General features: G+C 46.9%; 1 protein-coding gene across 9 annotated transcripts in view; it reads right to left on the bottom strand.

The window, feature by feature from the left end:
- Window positions 1-22,469, bottom strand: part of SH3PXD2A (SH3 and PX domains 2A) — a 259,091-nt gene that overhangs the window by 175,692 nt on the left and 60,930 nt on the right. For 6 of the 9 annotated variants that reach the window (XM_065067108.1, XM_065067106.1, XM_065067104.1 and 3 more), the window contains exon 3: window positions 5,683-5,758. In XM_065067108.1, the coding sequence (XP_064923180.1) occupies window positions 5,683-5,758 (76 nt within the window). Of the gene's footprint in view, window positions 1-1,435; window positions 1,586-5,682; window positions 5,759-22,469 lie in introns of those variants that run through there. The other 3 variants (XM_065067109.1, XM_065067111.1, XM_065067114.1) reach the window with 2 other exon arrangements.

Genomic DNA, 22,469 nt, shown 5'->3' with positions numbered 1-22,469 from the left:
TCACCCAAGTCCTAAACAAGCTGGGGTGGAAACAAGCCAAGGACCTGTTAGCCATCTTGCTAACACACTCCCCTTGCTCAAATATAAGTACATTTTAAACCTGGAGGCACTCTCTCCTTCCAAAGAACAGGCGGGAAAACTGAAAATATGTATATTAAAACCGAATTATATTGCATTATGGAATGGCCCCCAAAAAACTCAATAGCTGTTCAAGCCTCCAGCATCTCATGCCACAGTGCCATGGGTCAACTCCCCACTCCCTGGCAGCTCCTCTGAGGTGGGGACAGGGAACTGCGATGCTGATTTACTGCAGGTGAGTGGAAGGGGATGGGGGGCAGAGCCCTTCCTCCGCCATCTGAGAAAGTTTGCTGCATCAAATTCAGGAAAGCACAGCTGAATATCTTGGTTATTTGTGTTACACAGGCAAGGCTCAGCAAACCAGACATCTAACACTCTTGTGTGTCTGTGTGTGTGACTATCATGCCTGCAAGACTACCCCTGCATATTAAAATAATGCCATTTAGGATAACTCAATTCATATTTTCATCTAAAAATATATGACTGGGTCTACGATGAAGACAAAATCATCTGATATCTCCCTTATTTTTTTTTTTAACCTTTAAGCTACTTTTAGACTGGCTCAGAACTGCTGCAATACTGTGCATTTCTGTGTAGTCCAGGAATTCAAAATTACTCCAAAAAAATTTAAAATAACTTACTAACACTTTGTGGCCCTGCCTCAGAGCACTGCAGGAAAGGATAATCAAAAATGGAAAACAAGTCTGAAATTAAATCCATTTTTGCACATAAAATCCAGCTACAAATTAGGACAGGGAATGCATTTCCTTTTAAATGCCCAGCTAGCAAAAACCCCTCCAAAAGAGAAAATAGCCTGCAATAAGAATATCCCTGAAATTTCTAAGGGTCCTCCTCGGCCAGCGTGTTCCCCGCAGTCACCGTACCCTCTGCCTCACGAGGTGGGCAGAACAAACGTTGAAAACACCTCACATGCACTGACCACCATGGAAATGCAGCACCTTTGACAAAATCACACACGGCCATATCCTAATTTTGCTGATGCCGGTCTTGATTTACACAGGTGGAAGATGAAGCGCTGGATCTGAAGGTCACCGCAGTGCCAGCTGTTAGGATGAGCCTGTCATCTCTGCTTCAGTGCAAGAATAACCACCAAGATCTCCGAACCAAACGCTGTTTCTCCTGCAGCCCGGAGCAAAACAAAAGGAGCAAAGCTGGCATACACAAAACCGAGAGGGGAAAAAAGCTGCTCTCATCACCATGGACGAAATCCTGTTGTGGCAAACCTGCTTGAGCCTTTCTCCTCAGCTTCCTCTTCCCCAAAAGACAGCGTTGGAAAGGGAAAAAAAAAAAAAGAGACCAACACACCAAACCGAAACCGAAAAGCAGACATATCCACCTGGGATGCAGTTCATTGGCAGGAGATCTCCTTCCCCTCTGCAGCTCACAAGCAGCAGAAACGAAGGCGAGGAAGGTGCCGGCCAGTGTTCGCGAGAGGTTATTCTCCGTCCTCCTGCATTGTGTAAAATGGGGAGGCTCCCGCCTGACACCGGCGCTCCCCGCCTGCCAGCACCCCTTGCCAGCCCCAGGTATTTGGGCGGTGCTGGGATGGCTCCCGCACCCTCACCACCGCACCTCTCCCTTCCACAGCCTCCTGACTCATGCGCAGGGCCAGGCTCATACTCCGGCTCTCGTTTTGCTCAGGGAATGGCCCCCGGCAAACCTCAAGGGGGAGAGACTGGGGCTCCTCCAGGGAACCAGGAGCCTCTCCCAGAGATTAAGTAGTTTGGGCAAAACCCTCCTGGCATGGAGCAACTCGCCCCGCTCCCCACTCGCTTTTGCTGGCACAAGCCACACACAGCAGTTTGGCAGAAATAAAAATGGGGCCAAATCTGCACTATCTGCAGGGATCTTCCTGCTGCCCTGGGCACGAGGAAAGAGAAAGCCCCAGAGACCTCTTTGAGATGGTGCTGGGGCATTTCCCTTCTTGGAGAGAAAGCAGGTCATCAGGGCATGGTGGGGCCAGAGAACAGCTAGTGACATCTAGACCACCATGTCAGCATCCCTCCTGGTGCCCTGGGATGGAGCCACCAAAGTCCACTGGCAGCATACCGCACCCCACCCGCCCCCAGTGACCTCTTTCCTCAGCCTAAACAAGGGAGGAGGAAAATCTGAGTGTGAAAGAAAGGAAAAGAGAAGGTGCTTTTCTGGCACAGTCTCCCAAGCACTGGAATCAGGGACTAGAGTCAGGCTGGGCTGTTGCTTCTGCAGCTGCCTGACTCAGCTGGTAGGGCAGACTGTGCCGACCCCCCGTGTTCCCTTACTCCCAGGGGTAAAGAAAATCAGGCACATAAAACAGTCTCCTGGAGCAGGATGTCTCCCTCTCTAGGCAGCACAGAGGCTGCAGAACAGACACCCTGTGAGGATCTTCTTTCAGCACAGCTTATGCAAAAACTTGAGTTTTTTTCAGTGGGACTCAAAACTGGTCTGAAGTCTAGACAGGGACCAAGCTGGAATCTAGGCAGAAAGTGCTAGGGGCTGCCATCACCAATGTCCAGCCCTCCGTGCCATGGAAAGCCCAAGCCTCTCTCCAGGGTAGGGACGTGCAGCCCAGTAGCCAGTGTGATGGGATGATTTCATGTTGTGCAGTGCATTTTTCCCAAGGCCACACTTGGAAGACATTGCAGAGCTACAGGAGATGACATCCCTCCAACTTCAGCTTTGTCTCCAGATGGCTCTTTCACTTAGTTCCAAGAGAAATGAAAAACAGTGCAAGCCCTGGAGCCTTGAGTCAACCACTGCAAAGCTGTTAATCCCAGAGTTGTATAGCCCTGTCTCTGCCATTTGTATTTGCCACTGTGCTCACCAGAAGCTCAACAGACCAGTCTTCTCCTTCTAGCTGAAGTTCCTTCGTTAACTGCCTCAAGTGCGCCCAAATCCCTGATGCAGATACCAAAGTGTCTTATAGGTAGGGAGCAAAGCTTTGGGTCCACACTCCAAAGACTGTTTTTCAGATATGCAGCAGTAGAGGTGATGGAGAAATCAGGGCACTGCAAATGGGTTCAACAAACAGTCCCACTGGTACAACCCAAGCGTGCTTTTCACCTCTGTCTTGTTACACTGACAAACCGTATTTGGTCTCAAAAGGGGTTTTGCAGTGAATTTTATTCTAATTCTTCCACAACCTTCCTCCAAACAAAAATGTCATACCACCAACTGAAAAAAAAAGCTCTGGGCCCAGCACAAACTGATGTAGGAAGGGAGATATTGCACTCCTCCTTTGGGACCCTTTAGTCTGAGCAGCTGTGGCCATGCCTCAGTTCTTCCTTTCCAGCCGTTCACTGCAGCAGGAGGTTCAGGTACCACCACATTCCACTTCTGTCCATGGAGCAGTGGCTGTCCCATGCTGCTGTGGCTCCACCACACTGCGGGTGATCTGCCAGCCAGGCCTGTACGCATCCTCTGCCATGGTAAAGTGACCTGCAGAGGTGACTTCTCAGTTCCAGGCGTGCACCACCTCATCGCTGACAAGCAGGAGTCACGGGCTGGCATGTGCTGACCTTCTAATCCAGACATGATGGGGGGAAGTCGCTGAAGCCTGCGAGCAGTATAGGCAAACCCCGGGCACTCAGAACCCAGCACACAGAGTCACTCCAGCTTGGCTGAATCAGGCCCATAATAAGCAAGCAAGATCATAACATCTTCATAAAAGTAGGATTTAAGTACAAACATCTGTCCTGCTGTTTTTTAATTAGGACAGTTTACAGCTAGGTATTCGTTTCAGTACTCCACGGCTTCAGCTGCAGAAATGCCATGTGTATTCTAATTACAGCAGCTAGTTTATTTAACAGTTTGACATTGTTTGACATTTAGCTGAGTCACCTTGTTCCTGGGTAAAGCAACAAGGGCTCTTCAGCAGTTCAACAAGAAAGAGGCAGAGATTCGATATCAAAAGTAGAACATATATCACAGAAATTTTAAATTAAATACAGCTGAGGTCTAGTCTATTCTGGCAGCTCCTCTCTTTGAGACATTAAGTCAACCCAAATGTTTTCCAGATATAACTCTCACCCTCAAAGACATGCAGCAGTACCATCTCTCACGTTCTTGGAGGGTGGGAAGTGTTGTAATGGACATATGGGATCTCCACAAATATCACCCACCCATGTATCAGAACATCCATCACTAAGAACTGCACAGATGGAGCATCAGTCACCTGCATTCAGCAAATCTTTTTCTAGGACAAAGTAAAAGAAATGGGCCAGCATTGGTCAATAGAGGAAGAACAACTATTACCTGCAGACAGATATTTTCCTTTGGCACCTCACCTAAAGCCATTTGCACTCCTGTACAGTGTTTTTTACAGATCTCAAAATGCTTTCCAGCAAGAAATGCAGGCCAGCAGTACCCACCCTCATTGTACAGAGGTTTCACAAAGTGACTTGTCTATGAATTTGTTGGCAGCACAGCTGGAGAGAGAGCACATGCTTGGACTCCTCTCTTTATCCCAGGTTGGAAATGGAGGGAACACCACCTCCCCCTGGCTGCAGAGGGTCTGGATGTGAGCACTGCAGAGAGCAAACCCCTGTCCTGGGCTTGCTTTCCAGAAGGCCCATGGAGGCTGCCAGGCTGCCATACTGCTCTACTGTGGTTCTGATACTTGCGTCACGTATTTGTGCTGCTGTTTTCCAGGTCACAGCTTCCTCACTAGCCCCGGAGCTTTGCTCACCACACATCTGGAACAGCTGTTCTGCCTGCAAACCGTGTCAGGGACCGCAGCATGCTCCTGGAGAAGACAAAGCCCTCCTATCCCAGCTTCTCTTTACAAACCTTTGGGAAAGAACTGGGTTCTCCTTTTTATAGTTAAAGACAGAACAGGCTGAAAATACTCCATTTATCCTGGCAGGCAGTGCAGCGAGCCAAACTTAAAACCAACAGCCAGAATCGTGCAGTCAGACAATAGGGAGCTGGCCTGAGTGTGCGTTTCCAAGAGCGTGCTGCGGTCTGGCTCATCTCCCCTGTGCCATCCCTGCAGTCGCTGCTGGAAGAAGCTGTGTGGAAGTGTGTGCTGTTACCCTGAGGAGGGAACATCCATGATGTCCAGCCCCTTTCTGAAAGCTGTCAGAGAGACAGTGGCTCAGTCCAAAGACATATTTATCTTTTTGGCCAGCATTGCAGAAATCCCTGTTTACATTTAACCTTCCTGCAGTTTCCTTTATATCTTGGTGGCAACTCTAATTATTCATTCCTTATTGTACAGTAACAGTGTCTGCAGAGCCACAGCATCCACAAATGACGAAGATGGTGTCCCTGGTCTCCAGAGGCCTGCCAACTGGCAGCCCAGGCTCAAGGTGTCTGGTTGCACCCACAGGCAGAGCCCCCCAGAAGCCATCAAATCCCTTTGTGTGGCAGGGCATGAGTGAATCTGAACCTGAACAGCTGATGCAAGATCTCCTGGGAGCACTAAACACCATGTCAGTTATTTTAGGAGGAGGTGGAGGTCTGGTATCACATGGCTGCATGTATGAGATCCCAGGGAAAAGGCATTTGTCTACGACTGGTGGCAAAAAGTACTAGAGAGGGTAGCTGGGGAACTGCAGTCCCCAACTGCTCTCATTCATCTTAGCGCTTTCCCCACATCATTACCTGGTAGAAAAGGGATGATTCTTTGCTTGGGGTCTTTCTGTCCTCCTTCAATAGGGAACTTGTCCAGAAGCTGCATCTGCAAAAGAAACAGCACAAACATTTTAGGGGAAAAACATTGGCTGGCAGTGTAGGGACCAGGGGATCACTTGGTCTGTGTGTAGTTTAAAAAAGGATTAGCAAAGCAAAGCAACTGCAGGAATCTTTCTGCCTCGTTGCAGTGGAGTCTGTACATAAAAAGGTACGATACAGTTCACTCCAAGAAAGGGAGGGCAAATTTCTGGCATCACAGAGGAGCTGGGACAGGGCCCAGGCAGACACATGAGCCCAGCCTTGCTGCTGTTCTAAAATTAGGCTCTCATCCTTCGTTATAAAACACACGCTTGTCTCTAATCCACAGCCTGCCCGCATTGGTGGAAATACAGCTTTTACCTGTCCCTGCAACAGACCACCCGCCTGGCTAAAAATGCTGTTCAAGCAACCAGATTAAAGGTTATTTAATAAAACTCCCACTCCGCTTTTTCGCTGGCAAGACACTGCCCACTGCTGTGGTCCAGTAAGAGCACTCTCGCTTTCCCAGGGAGAGATGGGTTTGGGGGAATATCTTCCACTGCTGTCCCTACGTCGGGGCTAGCACCAGAGAAAGGGGAGCGGGGAGGGAGCCCCAGGAGATCAGAGCATCCCAGACAAATGGACAGAGGGCACAACTCATAGTGCATGTGCCCTCAGTCCATGACAAGTACCCTTGGGCCATGCAGTTAGAAACCGCCAAAATTTCAGTCACATCAGCTACAATCTTGCACCACTAGCTCCTAAATCCTGCCCACCACAACCACCTATTTCTAACATACCCGAGGCTCAGGATCTCATTGTACTGCAGAGCTGCAACCAGCCTTCAACCTGAGGAACTCAAATGGGTGTTCATGGCTATGGCCAACTTGCATGGTGGAACAGACTGCTGGCCATCAGTGACTTTCTAAGGAAGCAAGCCTAGGAAAGCAGGACACTGACCTGATGCTCCTAAATGAGCCCTACAATTCCTGTTTGGGTGATAAGCCTGGATGGACCAGTGCCACTGAGGCTGAACACCAGCTTAAAGGCTATATGCAATCTCAGCAGAAGAGAAGGAGGCACCTGTTCCAGTGGCACCTTCATGGGCCTGCCCAAGCCCTGAAAACGGCCAGATCCTCTCACCCCTCCCATTTACTCTCTGAACCCTCTGCTGTCATACAGCCCATGGTGTTACCAAGATAAATATCTAAACCTTCACACTCTATTTCATCTTCTCCCACATTTCAGATGTACAATGCAATGCTCTATGCCCCTGCTGATCCTACACAGAAGCCTTGTCTCCCTGGGCTGGGGATACACCAAAGCTTCTGCAGTGACCCAACAGACCAGAAGAAACATCTTTCAACCCAACGGCCTCGTGGCCTCTGAGGAAGGTAAGGAAGGAAAGTAAGTGGTGCTGTTACTTGACCTTGCAGAACCCCTATCTCGTCACCTGAACTGCATCTACAGCTCAATACAAATACCTAAAGTGGCAGCAAAAGCTGCATGGGGAGGGCTTGTCAATCAGCATTTAGCTTCAGCAAAGCTGTGTGTCCAACAGTGAGGGTGTGTGAGTTAACAGCATTTTTGCTACCTCAACAGATTTCCTTTAAAAAATATTTTTTTGCTAACATGGGGAAAAAACAGTCAGAATTATTTTTTTTCACTGTTTTTGAATTAAGCACACATAATCCTTCTCCTCTTCCACCGCACACATCCCCAGCATTTTCACCATATGGGTACAGCAAACCAGAGATCAAGAGGAAACTTGGGAGTAGAGGAACATCTGTGCAGGAGAAAAAGTTAAAAGATCCCACATGTTTCCCCATCAGGGAGCCAGCCTGGTAAATAAATAGACCATGGCTTTGCGGATTGTTAGCTAACTCACTTTTCTGCCGACAGAGACATAGTTTTTATTGAAAATGGGAAATTTTGTTTTCTTGTAGGTAGAGCTCTGGGTGTCTGAGGTCAGGCATGGGCGGGAGTTTTGTTCAAAGAAAAAAAGAAGAGGGGGAGGGAATCCCCACTGACTGACTTGAAGTTTCCCTGTTGCTACACTTTCAGCCAGGAAGGCGATTCTCACTTTACTACAGGGTGACTGATTGGAGCTGGAACAGACACAGTCAAATTCCCATGGTTATTCTTGGAGTTAGATTAGCTTGGCTAATACAAGCCTTTGTAACCACATCAAGAGAGACACAACGTGTATAACTTAGCTCTATTTATCTAAAGGGTGGATATCAGCAAAATAGATACAATAAACTGCAGCTGGGAGAGTCTGGCTTAACTCTCTTAGACTACACTTTCCACCTCTGATCTTGCTTCCGCTGAGAGGGTCTGGATGGCAGGAGCTGGAGGGAGGCAGAGGCGCTCAGGAGGTCACCGATGCAATTAATGGGGACACAGCCTGTCCCAGTACAAAGTCTCCAGGAAGCACTAAACATTTCTCATCTTCATCAATATATGAGACAATATCCCAATGGACAACATGCATGCATTTGTGCAAAACTGAAGACAAGGAGTGAAGTTGCTGTTCCTTTCAAAGGCCATACAAGGCTGAGCATCCATGAAGGAGTGTGACAGTCCCCCTCCAAGCCCTTGAGCCCAAGACAACACTTGCCGCTGGCTTGTAGATCAGCCCCTGGACCAGCGAGTTGGGTCTGGCATTTGTGCTGAACCAGCAAGAAAGACAGGCTGGTGCTGGGCAGCTGTGCGGGAGGAAACTACTGGCTGAATGTCAGGCATGACATGGGAAACCAAACAGACCTAAAAAGGATTTGAGCAAGGTCAGAACTGCAGCCCAGCGATTATGCCCCTGCCTCTATGCCCGGCTGTTCTCATTAATGCCTAAAAAAGCACTCCCAGCACAACAAGGTACTAATCACACAGAGAACCTGCAACACAGACTGGAAGGTAATGACTGCCCTTCAGCTCTGCAATGCAGGAAACTAGTCAGGTTGTTAAATGAAACAAAGAGCAGCAGAAGCACAGAGCCTTCCTCAGCACTTCCCTGAACCCAGTTCTGTCATTTTAAGCCAGTGCAAGCTAGATCTGAAATCGCAGAAAGGCAGAATTCCGTATCCTCCCACCCACTGAAAAGGATGAGAAGTAGAAGATGGGAAAGAGATGTATGAGAAGGGAAAAATAAAACAGCACCAGGCCTGAAAGAAACATCCCAAGTCTCCCAGAGGTGACGAGGGATCCTGAGTCAATGCCTAGCAGCCCCACTGAGCCCAGCTCTGATAAGAGGAGACACTAACCATGGAGATAAATGGAGCAGCCGGGCAACGGAGAGAACTGAGGACTTAACGACAGATACTCCTCCTGGTAGTCACAGCACTTTCCCCACATGGATGATTAACAGCCAAAGACCAATAAACAGATTTTCAGTTCACTTAATTTGATGTCTGCAGAGCATCTGAAAGTTGAAAACTCTTTAGTCTGTAATAAATGTTTTTCCATGAAAGCAAATTATTGTTATTATTGCAAATATACATATGATTGATGAAAAAAATCCTTCATGTAATGGTCTATGTTATTCTGCTCAGACACGGGCAGTCTCCACAAGTTGTTGCTCATATCCCTGATGAATGACATTTAACTTAGAGACAAAATTTGCTGAATGAGAGTAAAACCATCCCAGCATGAAGGGGAAAAAAGAACATCTGGATGTCAAGTCCTGAAGGATGGAGTCAGGGCTGTAGCTGGCTTTGGGCAGGCAAGAAAACACAAGCAGGCAATGCATTTTGGCAAACTTGAGGGAGCTCATACTCAGTTCATCTGCTTACAAGCATTAGTATGTGAATCCTATCATGGGGGAGCCTCCAATTGTATGACCAGTGTGATGAACAGAAAGAAATCCATTACCATGTCACTATGTCACAGGGTGGGGGATCTGTTTGGAAACAGGGAGGGTATATGGAAACAGGGAAGTGAGCTTCCCACCCATTCAGGCAGCAGGTCTAGAGCCAGGCTGAACAAACACATCCACTCCTGCTTCTGGCACAACAGATGCACATCCACAAATAACTCACCACCAAAATCACCTGCCCAGGATTTGTGTCTCCAAAATGACTGAGTTTGACAACAGCTTTTCTACGCTAAGTCCTGCACAGAGTCCTGCCTTCTGCTCTGAACAGCTTCCTTCTTGCTTCTGCGCTAAACTCATTTAGAAGATCTGCTATGAACCTTGTGGTCCAGATTATTACTGTCTCACAGTGGTCAGCAAATGATCATGCAATTAATCCTGTTAAAAATCAAGATAATTACTCATGTGAATTACTGCTCATTGAAAAGAGAGCAGGCTCAGAGCAGTGGTCCACTCCACTCCTTACTACTTGCCCATAACCATACAACCACTGGACTTGCAAGAATGGAGAAGGAAGATTTCAGTGGTATCAACTCTCCTAATAACTGGCCTTTTTGTTGAAGTCCCAGCTCCTAGAGGTAACAAATTGAGAATTAGCATTTGCTGTAAAAATAACCAAAGAAAAACTACTCTGGCTTTTATGGTGCAAAGCATAAATTTGCAAACATGACCCAAATTCATCCTTCAAGGTCCAGAAACTGAAAGGCAAATAACATAGAGTCTCCATGCTTTTGATATCAATGTAAGGAGCTCTAAATGCTGTCTCACACATGTAAATGGGAAACAAGAGGTGTAGCCAGTGTCCTCACAGCCAAGCTGTTACCTCCTTCTCACCTCTCCTGCTTCAGACCACCTTTACCTAAGAATGCGAATATGCCATGAAGAAAGTGACGTTCCTACACACAAGGACCATTTGGGTTCAGCAATCACCAGCTGATGGCATTTGCAGTCACTTCATGTAAGTTCTGCTATGAAAATGAGATTCAGCTCCTGTCTGCCTTGCGATAGTGCCACCTGATCAAAAATCTAACAAATTAAAACAAGTGCCCCTTGAGATGCTACAAGTAGCACCTCTGAGGACAAGAAGCCAAGCATCTTCCTTATATTTACTTACTACATTTTATTTATCTGTGTTAGATTTCCATAAAACAATACTTCCTGCTGGTTTTTGATATAATGACTTACAGCACTGACACTAAGGGGTGGCTTCTCTTTTGCAAGAGAGGCTTTTACTCTGCTGTAAGCCAACCAACACTGGGGATGTGAACTTATAAACTGTTCAATGGCCTGATCCTGTGGCATTTGCTGGTGGGAACGATGCTACTGATTTGGGCTCAAGGTTTTGGAAGTTTGTGACCAAATCTAACTCCCTGAAAACTGAGACAGTTACCTGACCTCTACCTATGCCTTACACTGCAGACTCCAGCTGGAGTTTCCTCCCCTTCTTTTCTTGCAGCAGTTTTAACTCTCCCCCAGTCAGAACAGTGAAGTTCTCCATACCTCTTAAATTGAACAAATTAGGACACCCATATAATCTCTTATCAGCACGTGTATCTGGCCGGTTCCTTTTCAAGTGGATGTAGGTTTGCCATGCACACAGATAAAATCAAAGCCCTGCAGGAGGTCAGCATTGCAATCATGGGAGATTTATTTTAACACACAAAGACCCTGAGGATGACTTTCATCCAAACCCCTTACTTTGGAAAGCAAAACAACAAACAGGCAGAGGACTCCAACCTTTTCCACAGAGAGATGGGGCCTCACTCCCTTTCTGCAGTGTCTAATTTACTTTTGTCCCAGAGAAATAATGTTTGAAAATCAATCCATGACCAAGAGCAGCAGATTTCTGGCAAGGCGCCCCCAGAAACCCCAGCAAATTTGCCACCTCACTTTCAGTCAAGTCATCCCAAGGCTACAGCTCTTCATACATTGAATGCCAAGAGACATATTAGCTTCCCAATTTTCAAGTGCCTATTAGAGAATGATTTTTTCATTAAAAATGAGGTAAGCTGACAGTAACTTTAATTTAGCCACTGCTGGACTTGAAAGGCAAAGTACAGGAGGACAGCTGGGCATCAGGCACACGGCGATCCCAGCTCTTGGTGATCCCTTCTCACGAGGCTGACCTGAGCTCAGAGTGGCAAGGAGGAAAAAGGGGCTACAGCCAGCTGAGAGGTGGAGGAGAGGAGGCATCTGCACACGTATGGGGTTGCATGCACACTGCTAAGAGAGTGCTGCCAAAGAAACTGGAAGAAAAGCAAAGGTGCTACTGGGGTTCTGAAACTGGTGATGATGCAACTCACACCCCCAGCAGGAGGGCTTCAGTGCATCTGCAAATCGGAAAAGGTTGAAAGTCCCTGATATCGATAAGGAAAGCTTACACAAGAAGAGGAGGAAAGATACCAGAATAGAAGAAGGGTTGTTAATTATAACCCTGAGGAGCAGCAGCAATTTCCTTTAATTCTGAAGCTGAAAACCAGCTGTGCTGCTCACTGACATGACTGATGGTTACAGCATCATCAGATATATTTTGAGTCATTAATGGTGTGATCTGCAAGAAAGGGAAGGGCCAGAATTGGGTTGAATTCTGTCACCTGTCAGAATCTTCCCATGGATCAACATCTCTGATCCATTTTTGCATCTGCAAAATGAGGGACAAATCTCAGGAAGGTGGTATAAAATTTAATCAAGAGCCATCAAATGCTCTGAGCCTTATATTGCAGAGCCAGAATCAGAGACTGAATTCAGAGGAACTGTACTCTTCTAAAATCAGCAGGGCAGCAGCAAGTGGAAAATCTATGGTTTTCAGATACGTTTATTCTCCCACTTGTGGGCTTGTCCATCTGTAGCATATTCCAAATCCTGGTTAACCAGAGCATCCAAGAGGGCCTTTCACTTAAGGAAGATGGTCAGCTACCATTTACAGCAAATGGATCTCATGCTATTAGGTAACATATATCAGCATTTAAATGCCAGCAGGTGAGAACAAGCAAGACAGTAGAGAACAAGTGAACTGGTCTCTACAGATTTACCTTCTATATGCCTGTTCAGAGAAGAACACTGCCTCAATGGTTTGATTTCAGGACAGATTTTCTGCTAAGGTTAATCAGCACAACATCCATTGACATAAGTGGAAGGACCTGAATTCCTCCAGCCCAGGACTGTACCTGCTGAGATCACTGACAGAAGCTCATGCATGATGAGGAACAAAACCAGATCCCTCAGCAGGATACAGCTGTTGGAGGATTCCCCTGGATGTCAGCTGCATTGGGCTTTTTTTTTTATTTCTCCTCTGCTCACCTTTTCACAGGAACAAAAAATCAGTTTTCTTGCACAGACTCGAGGCGGCAGAAGGTCTAACTCCTACCCCTTCAAAATTAGCCAAAACAGAGCTGTTGTTGAGCATACTATCAACGAGCAAAAGTTTGCAAATGACTTGGAGATCTTTGGGCGAGGGCATGGAACAGACTGAGCACAGTACAGCCCATCTGTTGGCCATTTACATGTATAACTGACATCTTATGCAGCACAAGGAGGTGAAACTCCATCTCTTCCTAAAGCAGTAACCAGTTCCACAGTGCAGCAGGATTAATTATATCAGGCAGCCAGTGACACTGGCTCTCTCCGGGTGTTACATGATGCCGCAGCATGTAAGAGAAGTACATTAATTCAATCCCTGAGAAGCAGCAGCAACTGGCTTTCTTTTTATTTTGAGATTAAAAAAAGAAATAAAGCAAAAACCTTCCGGATAACAGGCTGACATGCCTGACAATTACAGCATTATAGGATATGTTCCGAATTAAATATAGTGCAACCCGTGAGAAAGTCAAACAAAAGCAGGAAAAGGCATATAAAATAAAGTGAACAGACATTTACAGCATGGTGTAATCCCCAAAGGGAAAATGCCTCTCTCAGGTCTGAAAATTTCCACCAGAAATCTTGGAAATCTTACAGACTGCTCAGTATCCAACTAAAACAGCCACAGGAGGAGAAGAGGGGGAGCAAAGACTGGGGGTCTTTCCCCAACATGATCCATCACAAGAGGGAATGCTGTTTCCCAGCCGAGACATTTAGTATTTTTCATACATAAATGCAGCTTCCTCTAAAGGCTCCACAGAATGAGCCCAGCGTTTGTGGCTAACACAGACTGGCAAAACATTCAGAGGTGCTGGTTTGGGATGACAGAGGCACTTGGTGCATCTTTGAAGAGCTTCTCAGAAAGCCCACACTGTCCCTTCACAGAGCAGCTATTGATGTTTCCTGCCAGAAGCATTTTCTTTCCCCAGTGCTAAATTAGACTGGCCTCATCCAACTTAACCACACTGGAAGATGCTTGGACAAAGACTACTTCATACTTTTCCATCTATGCATGGTGATTATACATCCCTTGTTGCTCTGGTATCTACAGTGGATTTGGCCTGACAGCATCCCTGGGAGGTATGGCAATACCATAATGCCTGCTTTAGAAATGAATGCTGCAGTTATATGGTACAGCAGGGTCATAAAGAGCTACATCAGCTACACTGATGCCATACCCCTTTGGGTCAATTATCTTCTGAGGAAGGCTCATAATTTCATGATGGGGTGCAAGCATTTTGCCTTTTTTCTGGAGCTGGCACATCCAGAGCCAGCCCAGGTACTCAGGCTGTGCAACATGGGCATGTCCTAAAAGGCTCACTGCAGGTTACAGTGAAAGCCCTGGCTGGGGAGAAGAGCTGACCTCAACAGAAGAGTATCTTTCCTTACCTCCCGCAACTTTCCTTACAAAAATCACAGGCCTTAAGTGTTCATTCAAACTGCACATAAGCAGCGAGAGACCAACATGCTCCTGACAGACACTTCAGTAATAGTGCCTTTGGACATTAAGGGGAGCAGGACCAAGCTCCCCATAACATCGGCCTCCAGACAGCAACAGAACTACATCTGAGAGCACTGTCAGAGCAAAGGTCCCATTTTTAAATATTATGGCAACCCTAAGAGCTTCACTGAAAGGGAGCAAAGCACCAAGGTCACTTCCATTAATCATCACTTCCTCCATCACCTGGGAACTTTAAAAAATATTTACCTTCCATCCTTGTTTAAACTTCAACCCTTTCAAGCCAACAGTTGAAATACAGCATAGCCCCACCGAGCTTTTTGGGTTTATGGGTGCATTAACCTTATTGAACCACTCCAAAGGTCTCACAGTGCAGAAATTGCAAGTGCCTAAATTTTGCCCAGGAGAGACCGTTTGCGCAGGCAGGAGCAGCTCAGCACGGCGCACATGCTGGGCAGGCTGCTGGGAGGCTGCAGGGCTTCAAAACCTTGAGTTTTTAGGAAACCCCTGGCAGCAGTGGTGAGCACTGCACTGCGGTGCAAGCAAGATGCTGGAGGGTGCATCCTAAAAGCAGCACAGAGCCATTAGCAGAGTGCTGCTATTAATTACATACTTGCTGTTAGCAAAAACACACGCCTAATATTAAGGTTAGCACAATTTGCAGGATGGTTTGATTTGTTTTTTGCCCCAGTCTGTTTTGTCCAGAGCTGTCAGATTATCTAGGAAACAAAACTCCTGACCTGCCCCACATCATGACAGATTTAGGATGGCATCTTGCAGGGGGGCTGGTTCTTCATTTCAGCATCCCCTTGTGTGCCAGCATGACTCCTCCTGGGTCCCAGAAGTCCCCCAAAGCAATAGGGCTGTCAAAGGCTGGAGAATCACATTTGTCATGCAATACCATCTTCTACCCTTCCTCATTCCTCTTTCATAAAGATGTAAATGCTGATTTCATCGGTGTTTTAGGTGGGGACTACCCAGCCAGCCAGACCCCATCTTTGCAAACGGATTTTGTTTGAACTGGTACTAAGCTGGTGCAGGAATGCTCTGAAACCTGATTTATACATTGAATGGTCACTGTGCACCCACAGAATCCATCATTAGAGAAATTTCCACTGCTCATTCAGTGGTGACCACGATTTTAACTAAACCTGCTTAAAAACACACCCTTAGTTAAATTGGTAGAGTTTTGTGAGCCTGCAAGACTACTCCTCTGCTTACACTACTACGAGAGAGATGAGACTTCAGCTCCAAATGTATGAAACTTAATCCCTCTGTTTTCATAATCTACATCTTCTCTACAGCCTGTTAGCTCTGCTTGATATATTGTCCCCTGGAAACCACGAGTAACTTCAATATTGAAAACAGAAACAATAGCTCCAAACACAACGGCACATTTTACTTCGGAAACTCCATCTGAAATGGTATCTACTCATCTCCATAGGACACTGCTCGTAGCTCTGGGGAGACGGGGGAGACCAACCGCCCAGCTTAGCACAATGAAGAAACTGTGCCAAGCACAACATAACCACAGGTTTTAACTCCATGCTGGGAGTAGACTCCTTTGTCTTCTTTTCTCCTTTCTCCCTACCTCCAAACCCCGAGATGTTTTGCCTGCATATCTAGTTCCAAACACGTGTCTCCCATCTTTGGGGGGGATTTAGAAAGGAGCGCAGACAACAAATCCCACCACAGGAGCGGGCAGGCGGAGCTGCACGTGTAACAGACACCTCGCTCTGCGCCTTGGGGGAGGTGAGTGAGCAGCCAGCAGGACATACCGTTTCCAGCAGTTCAGTGCCAGCTGCCAGCCTTTGTGTCCCCAGCCCCAGTGCTGCCTGGCTCTGGGTGCCAACATCTGCCCAAGGTGCTTATCTGGCATGTAGGGACAGCAAAGGTGTCCGGTGCACAGGAAAGACAGAGTCGAAGCTGGAGTTGCCCACTTGGGCTTGCAATGGAGGAAGGGGAGGATTTGGGGGCTGGAATACAAAAACAAACATAGGCTTGCAACAGTCTGTCCTTACCAGTGCCTATTGCAATGGCACCCCATGGTTGGGCTTCTCTCTGTACCTTTATTTCTGGGCACAGAAGACAAAGTCCACAGGTATCAGAAAGCACAGCACAGGCACCTGAGCTGGATCTTCAAACCCACACCAGCTCCTTCCAATCGCTGCCCCAATGCATCATGGACACTGCTCTCTCTTTGAAAAAAGACGGGTATTTGGGTAACATCTGCATCTTTAAAGACCATGCCCTGAAGAAGGATCCCAGGGGACCCATGTAGCTGTCCCAGAGGACCTTGCAGATGGACCAGACTGTGACGCAAGACTGCAGTGGAAGGAGGGACAACACGTTCCACAGAACAAATCCAACCCAGGCCCCTGAAAAGGGAGGCTGGGACTAAAACCTTATTTTTGTAAGTACAAGTCTGCCTGAGAAGCTTTGTTAATTTAATTAAGAATGAAAGCAAATCCTGGGAAATTAGATGGGTTTGGATGGCGGCCACATGTGTGTGGCTCAGAGCATGGTGGGCATAGCGAGTGTTTATGGGGCCTCTGTGTTACGCTCTCGTGCTCATGTGTTACTCCAGGATTTTCATTCAGATAATAATCATCCAGCCCTGGATACGTCTCTTGCAGACCAGATGGTATTCTGTGTATTATACCGACTAATCACATGTAATATTTCGCAGGGTATTAAAAGCATTGATGGAGGTCTTTGACAACAGTGGGGGGCTTTTTGATCTTTTTTAATCTTAGCAGCTTTTAAGTGGTGCAGGCACATTGTCAGGGCTGTGATTTTTCCCAATTTGCAGATGATAAAACTGCTGCAACTTATGAGGGACAAACTGCACAAGGAGACAGATGCCTGCATCAGGGTGGAGATGGACTCCTTCCAGCTCCATCCTCCCATCAGGAGGTTTCCAGCCTCTATCCCTGCCTGGTAGCTTTTGCAAGACCTGATGGTGGGACGGTGGCTAGCAGGACCATGCACAGCAGGTACCCAGTAAGTTGCTCTCTGTAACGAGCAGTACGGTGCTGCCTTTAAAGCCAGAACTGTTGCACCCATGCAGGAGATGTTTCTCCCATCACTGTGGGGACAGCAGCTTCTTGAGCTGTAAGTCAAAGGTGGCCACAGAGCCACATGGGCTGCACATGAGCACCCCTTGCTTCATAGGCAGCTGGCTACACATTCAGCTTGCCAGTGAGCATCCATGCCTGCTCTCCTCTGGCAGATACTATTCCAGTGACACCAGGGGAGGTGCAGGACAAGGGACTATTTGTACATTACTGGGTATGTATGCTGTCATAAAATGAAAACACAAGATTTCTCCAGCCTCTCTGTCCACACATGCAATCCACCCTGGCCAGGTAAAGGATGAACTAATTATATGATGCGAGTTTACTTGGGTGATGCAAGGAAAGGCTCTCGGAGAGAGCAAGCCACAGGGAATATGCAGCCACATTTCATCCCATCCAGCAGCTCCTTCCCAAACATTTCGGAGGGGATGGTGGTGACCTATGGGTTGCTTTAGTGGCCAGGCTGATGTCCAACACGAACAAGACCAGTGAGGATGCAGATTTCTTTGCCTTTCCGTGTCATGTGACCAGCTTTAGAAGCTGGATGGGGCGGACAGACAGGCCAGACAAGCATAGCAGTCATCTTGCAGTGACCCTGCTGGGCACTGCGCAGGCATCCAGGGCTAATTTCTCATCGTCCCTGTGGGTTTCACTTGTCTGTTTTGTGCTCCTCCCCATCACATAAATCCACAATAAAGAGACATTAGATTGTGGAAACATCCCTGCAAATGTGTTGGAAAGTCCAAGTCTAACCAACAAGCTGCAGGTACTGCACAGTTCTCTTCTGCCCCAGCCCCTGACTTGGGCAGGGAATTAACATTTCACAGACCCTCCTCCAGAAACTACTCAACGCTTTGTCACAAAAACATCCAGGCAATGAGATTCTGGCCATGTCCAGGCCCTGTAATTCCCCTACCAGCAGCAACCAAGCTGTCTGATGGCACTGCCTTATCTAGACCTGACTGCTGGTTTTGTAAGCCCATCTGATCCTTGTGTGCTCCATAGGGTTATTTATTTGATCAGTCTTTACTGTCTCAGCATTATAGCTGCAAGGGATCACAGTACAGCTTCTCTAGGGAACCGCCTCTTCAGCCATCTGCAGAACTTAGCCCCAAAACTTTGGTTTTTTTTTAAAAAAAGGATCCCAAAAAAGAAGTGAAGTGAGGAGAAGGTGGGAGGAGAAACAACACACCAACTGCTTTCTACCAGGACACAAGCAACTTTGAAAATTATATTCCACGTACGTACCCCGCTGGGGAAAGATACACTATTTTGGAGCACCCAATGGCCTATTTTCCATCAGAAAGCAAGACACCAGCCTCACCCATTCCCAGCTACTGCTAACCTACCTTTATTATCAAACACGGATAGAAAAGGGCATGGAAGGGCAGCAGCTACACACCTGTGGCCAGCACAAATGCAAATACAGTGAACTGCTCTTTGCCAGCAACCCAGATGCAAAGTTATCTCGCTTAATTAGGGCTTCCTTTGGGGGGAAACCTTGGCTCGAGTAACTGAACAAATAAATTACACTACCAGACACACACGCATACACACAAATAACCTATTTTGCTCAGCCAGGTGCAGACGATTGTTTCTAGCCCTTCATCTGCGGCTGGTGCACGTCTCTCCATGAGGTCAGATGCAGGAGAATGTCGTGCTAGCCAGGAATGGAGGAAAAGCTGAGAGCGGCTTAAGAAAAGCAGAAACAAAACTCAGAAGAAATTTTCCCTGCTCTAAGAGGTGCTGAGATGTGGTTATATGTGCTTCAGCACAGAGGCTTTCAACACAGTCTGAGCGTCACACTGCAGATCTAACATGGTTAAGGAGGCTTTGAAATCTCACCCTTGCTTTGAACCTTGCAGATTAGTATCAACATGGAGAAGGATTTGAAGCTGAAGGAAGATGCTCATATTTCGAAAGCAAGCACCAGCAGGCGGAGGGGAAAGCAGAGGGGCTGTTCTCCATTACAGGCAGCAAGATCAGCCCGGGCAGGTGGTTCCCTTGCCTGGGTGTAGGACAGAACAGCATTAAATGGTACAAATACAACAGAAGCTTGAAAAGGAAAATAAATTTCCCTTCCTAGCTATATTAAGGCATGCAACAAGGCAAACCACCAGACAGCTTCACTTGACTTTCTGTTAAAACTGAGCAGAAGAATATGATTCAAAGATCAATGTTTCAAATGACAGATGGGCTGACACTGTAACAGTATCTCATCTACTCAAAAGCATCTCTCAAATGTCAAAGGTGGAAAAAGAACTCCAAAATTTATATCCGGAGTATGAATGTGTCCCTTGAGGTATTGCTTCCAAATTTGATCCACACAGAAATAAGCTATTACTAACAACAGATAGGAATATGGAGAAAGATGAAACTCAGAGGAGAAAGAGATACTGCTGGGAGTTCTGGGGTTGACTCTCCATGTGATGCTGACTGACAGAGTCCACCAAGTCCAGCAGATGTGCAGGAGCCCTACGTGCCTGCAATCAGATGAAAAACCAATGAAACTGCTCAGAAAAGCAAGAGCCAATTTCTGCAAAAATCAATGATTTCTGGGTTGTAGAAGGATCACTTTTCCACGTTCAGGCACTTCAAGCAAAGGAGATTTTTTTTTTCCCCACAATGCCACTGGATTTTCAGGCACAACCAAATTCCCTTCCCAGGGAAACCTCTCTTACATTTCTCTTTGGAACGGGAAGTCTCCAGGAGCTATTACAGTGCCACTGACAGCAGTAAGCATACTGGGATCGTGTAGGCAATGAATAACTACAAACCTGCTTGTATTCTTTAGCAAGAGGGTGGTCAAACACTAGAACAGGCTTCCCAGAGAGTGGTCAATGCCCCAAACCTGTCAGTGTTTAGAGGCATTTGGGCAACGACCTTAATAACGTGCTTTAACTTTTGGTCAGCCGTGAAATGCTCAGGCAGTTGGCCTAGTTGATCATTGTAGGTCACTTTCACTGGAAATACTTTATTCTAATACTGAAGGCTTGTATTTCTGGTGTTTAAGATGATGACAATCTTGTAAGATGAGAATTTTCTGTGAACTTTTACTGTCCTTGGACCAGAACCCAAAACCTAAGACTGAATTTAAAACTCCACATGAGAACAAAACGATCAGTCTGGGCTCTCATCATGACCCCAGTTACTGCTGCATCTGGGCACCTAATGGCCATGAATTAATTTATCCTCTCAAAATCCATGGAAGATGAAAGGTCTTGCAGAATGAGGAAACCAAAGCCCAAATCTCTAAAATCCAGCTTTTCTGCTTTAGTCAGAACAGAGGAAGAAAAAAAAAAAAAAAGGTCTTCTTCCTTGTGATGCTTTAAACATCCTAAGACAGAGGGCAAATACACCTTATGTGTTTTTACATTATGAAATACAGTTTGCACAGGATGTAGAAGTACAAAAGATCACTGCTAAACTTGCCACCCCCATGGAGGAAAACATCCCCCAGTGCCGGTGGGCTGGAGCAGCTGGAAGCTGCGACTGTGGCCTCCCCTGCACGAAGCTCTGGCTGCTGAGCTCCCCAGGGCAGGGGCACAGCCAGCGTCCAGCACAGGTGGCTCCATCCTGAAGTCTCACCCCAGTTGTCTCCATCTTCCTTCCCTGTATCAGTAAAACGCTGCTAGCAGTGTAAGGCTTTTATCTCAGAGATCCCCCAAGTTTAACTAATAATGGGGAACAAAGGGATTATTTCTTTCAACTCACATTCATCAGGGTTTGTAGCTTTTCATGCATTTTCCAGCCCCTAACACCAGAGAGACCTAGCTCTCCTCAGAGCTGCTATGTGCTACTGAAATACAAATAAATTAACAGGTCACCACGAGAAAAGGAAAGAGTTAGTTTTCCATTCTGAAGACTGACTTATTTGAGAGGCTGGAGTACCTGAAATCAAAATTTAAAAATATATTTAAAGGGCTGTCTTTTATAGAGGGACTTTGTTATGACGTGGAAAATTCACAGCTCCTAACATCAAGCCATGGGTGGAGGGAGTCTGGAGTATGAATTAAAAATAATGTGGTTGTTTGCAGAAATTAGCGGCACCGATTTAAATCCACACTCCCCTCCCTCCTCAAATAATCACCCTGTGAACGGAGGTGGTTTATGGGGCCCTTTGGAAAATGTTCCTCATGGCCTCCATTCCGAACCCAAAATAAAATACATCACATCACAGCAAATACTTCACCAGGGTGCTGCTCTCTCTTCCCCCCAGCCCACGCCTCCCATTTGTTGCTAATTAAATGAAACAGCAGGTGCTTAGACCACAAGCGCAGCACGGCTGCAGTGAGCACAGTGATTAAATCCCCCTGGAATGTCTTCTTGGAGAGCTGCATCTTTCCAGGGACCGAACTCGAAGAGGAAAGATGAGATTAGAGGCAAGGGCTGGGTCAGCCCTTGGCTGCGAGCTCCATGATCGGAAGGCGCTTTCGAAGGATGGGTCACTAGAAATATGAGGTTTCTGGGGAAGATGCTGGTTCCTTTCTGTTTTGCCAAGCCCCTTTCCCAGCATCCTCAGTATGGGGTACATGGGAGGTAGCATGCTCTGCCCCTGGGCTGGAGACATCTCCTTTCTCACTCAGTCAAGACCAATCGCCCCAAGCCAGAGCAGCCTCCCCCACACAAAGACATGTAGGCAACTCACATCTTCAAGCAGTGATTAGCAATGCAGTCCCCAAGAAAGGCGTTACGGCAGCCTAACCTTGGCTGAGGCCAGGAAATGGATGCACAACAAGTTATGGTGTCAGAGCTGGCCAGGAAGGTTATCAACTGTGTCTGAACATGTGACACATCAAGCCACACTAATGAGATGTTCCTAGTTGCCACCCAGAGCAAATAGGTGCAAGCCCAAAGATGAGTTTTGTAACAGCAGCTCATGCTCCGGGACGTGTTCTCACACCATGACTTCTGGCACAGCCAGTTACCAGCTCACCTCCACACTGCAACCCATCCACAGGCGCTGCTCAGCATGGAC

The sequence above is a fragment of the Columba livia genome, chromosome 6 (genome assembly GCF_036013475.1).
Source record: "Columba livia isolate bColLiv1 breed racing homer chromosome 6, bColLiv1.pat.W.v2, whole genome shotgun sequence".
In the NCBI taxonomy this organism is placed as follows: Eukaryota; Metazoa; Chordata; class Aves; order Columbiformes; family Columbidae; genus Columba; species Columba livia.
This window is presented reverse-complemented; position numbering and strand designations above follow the sequence as displayed.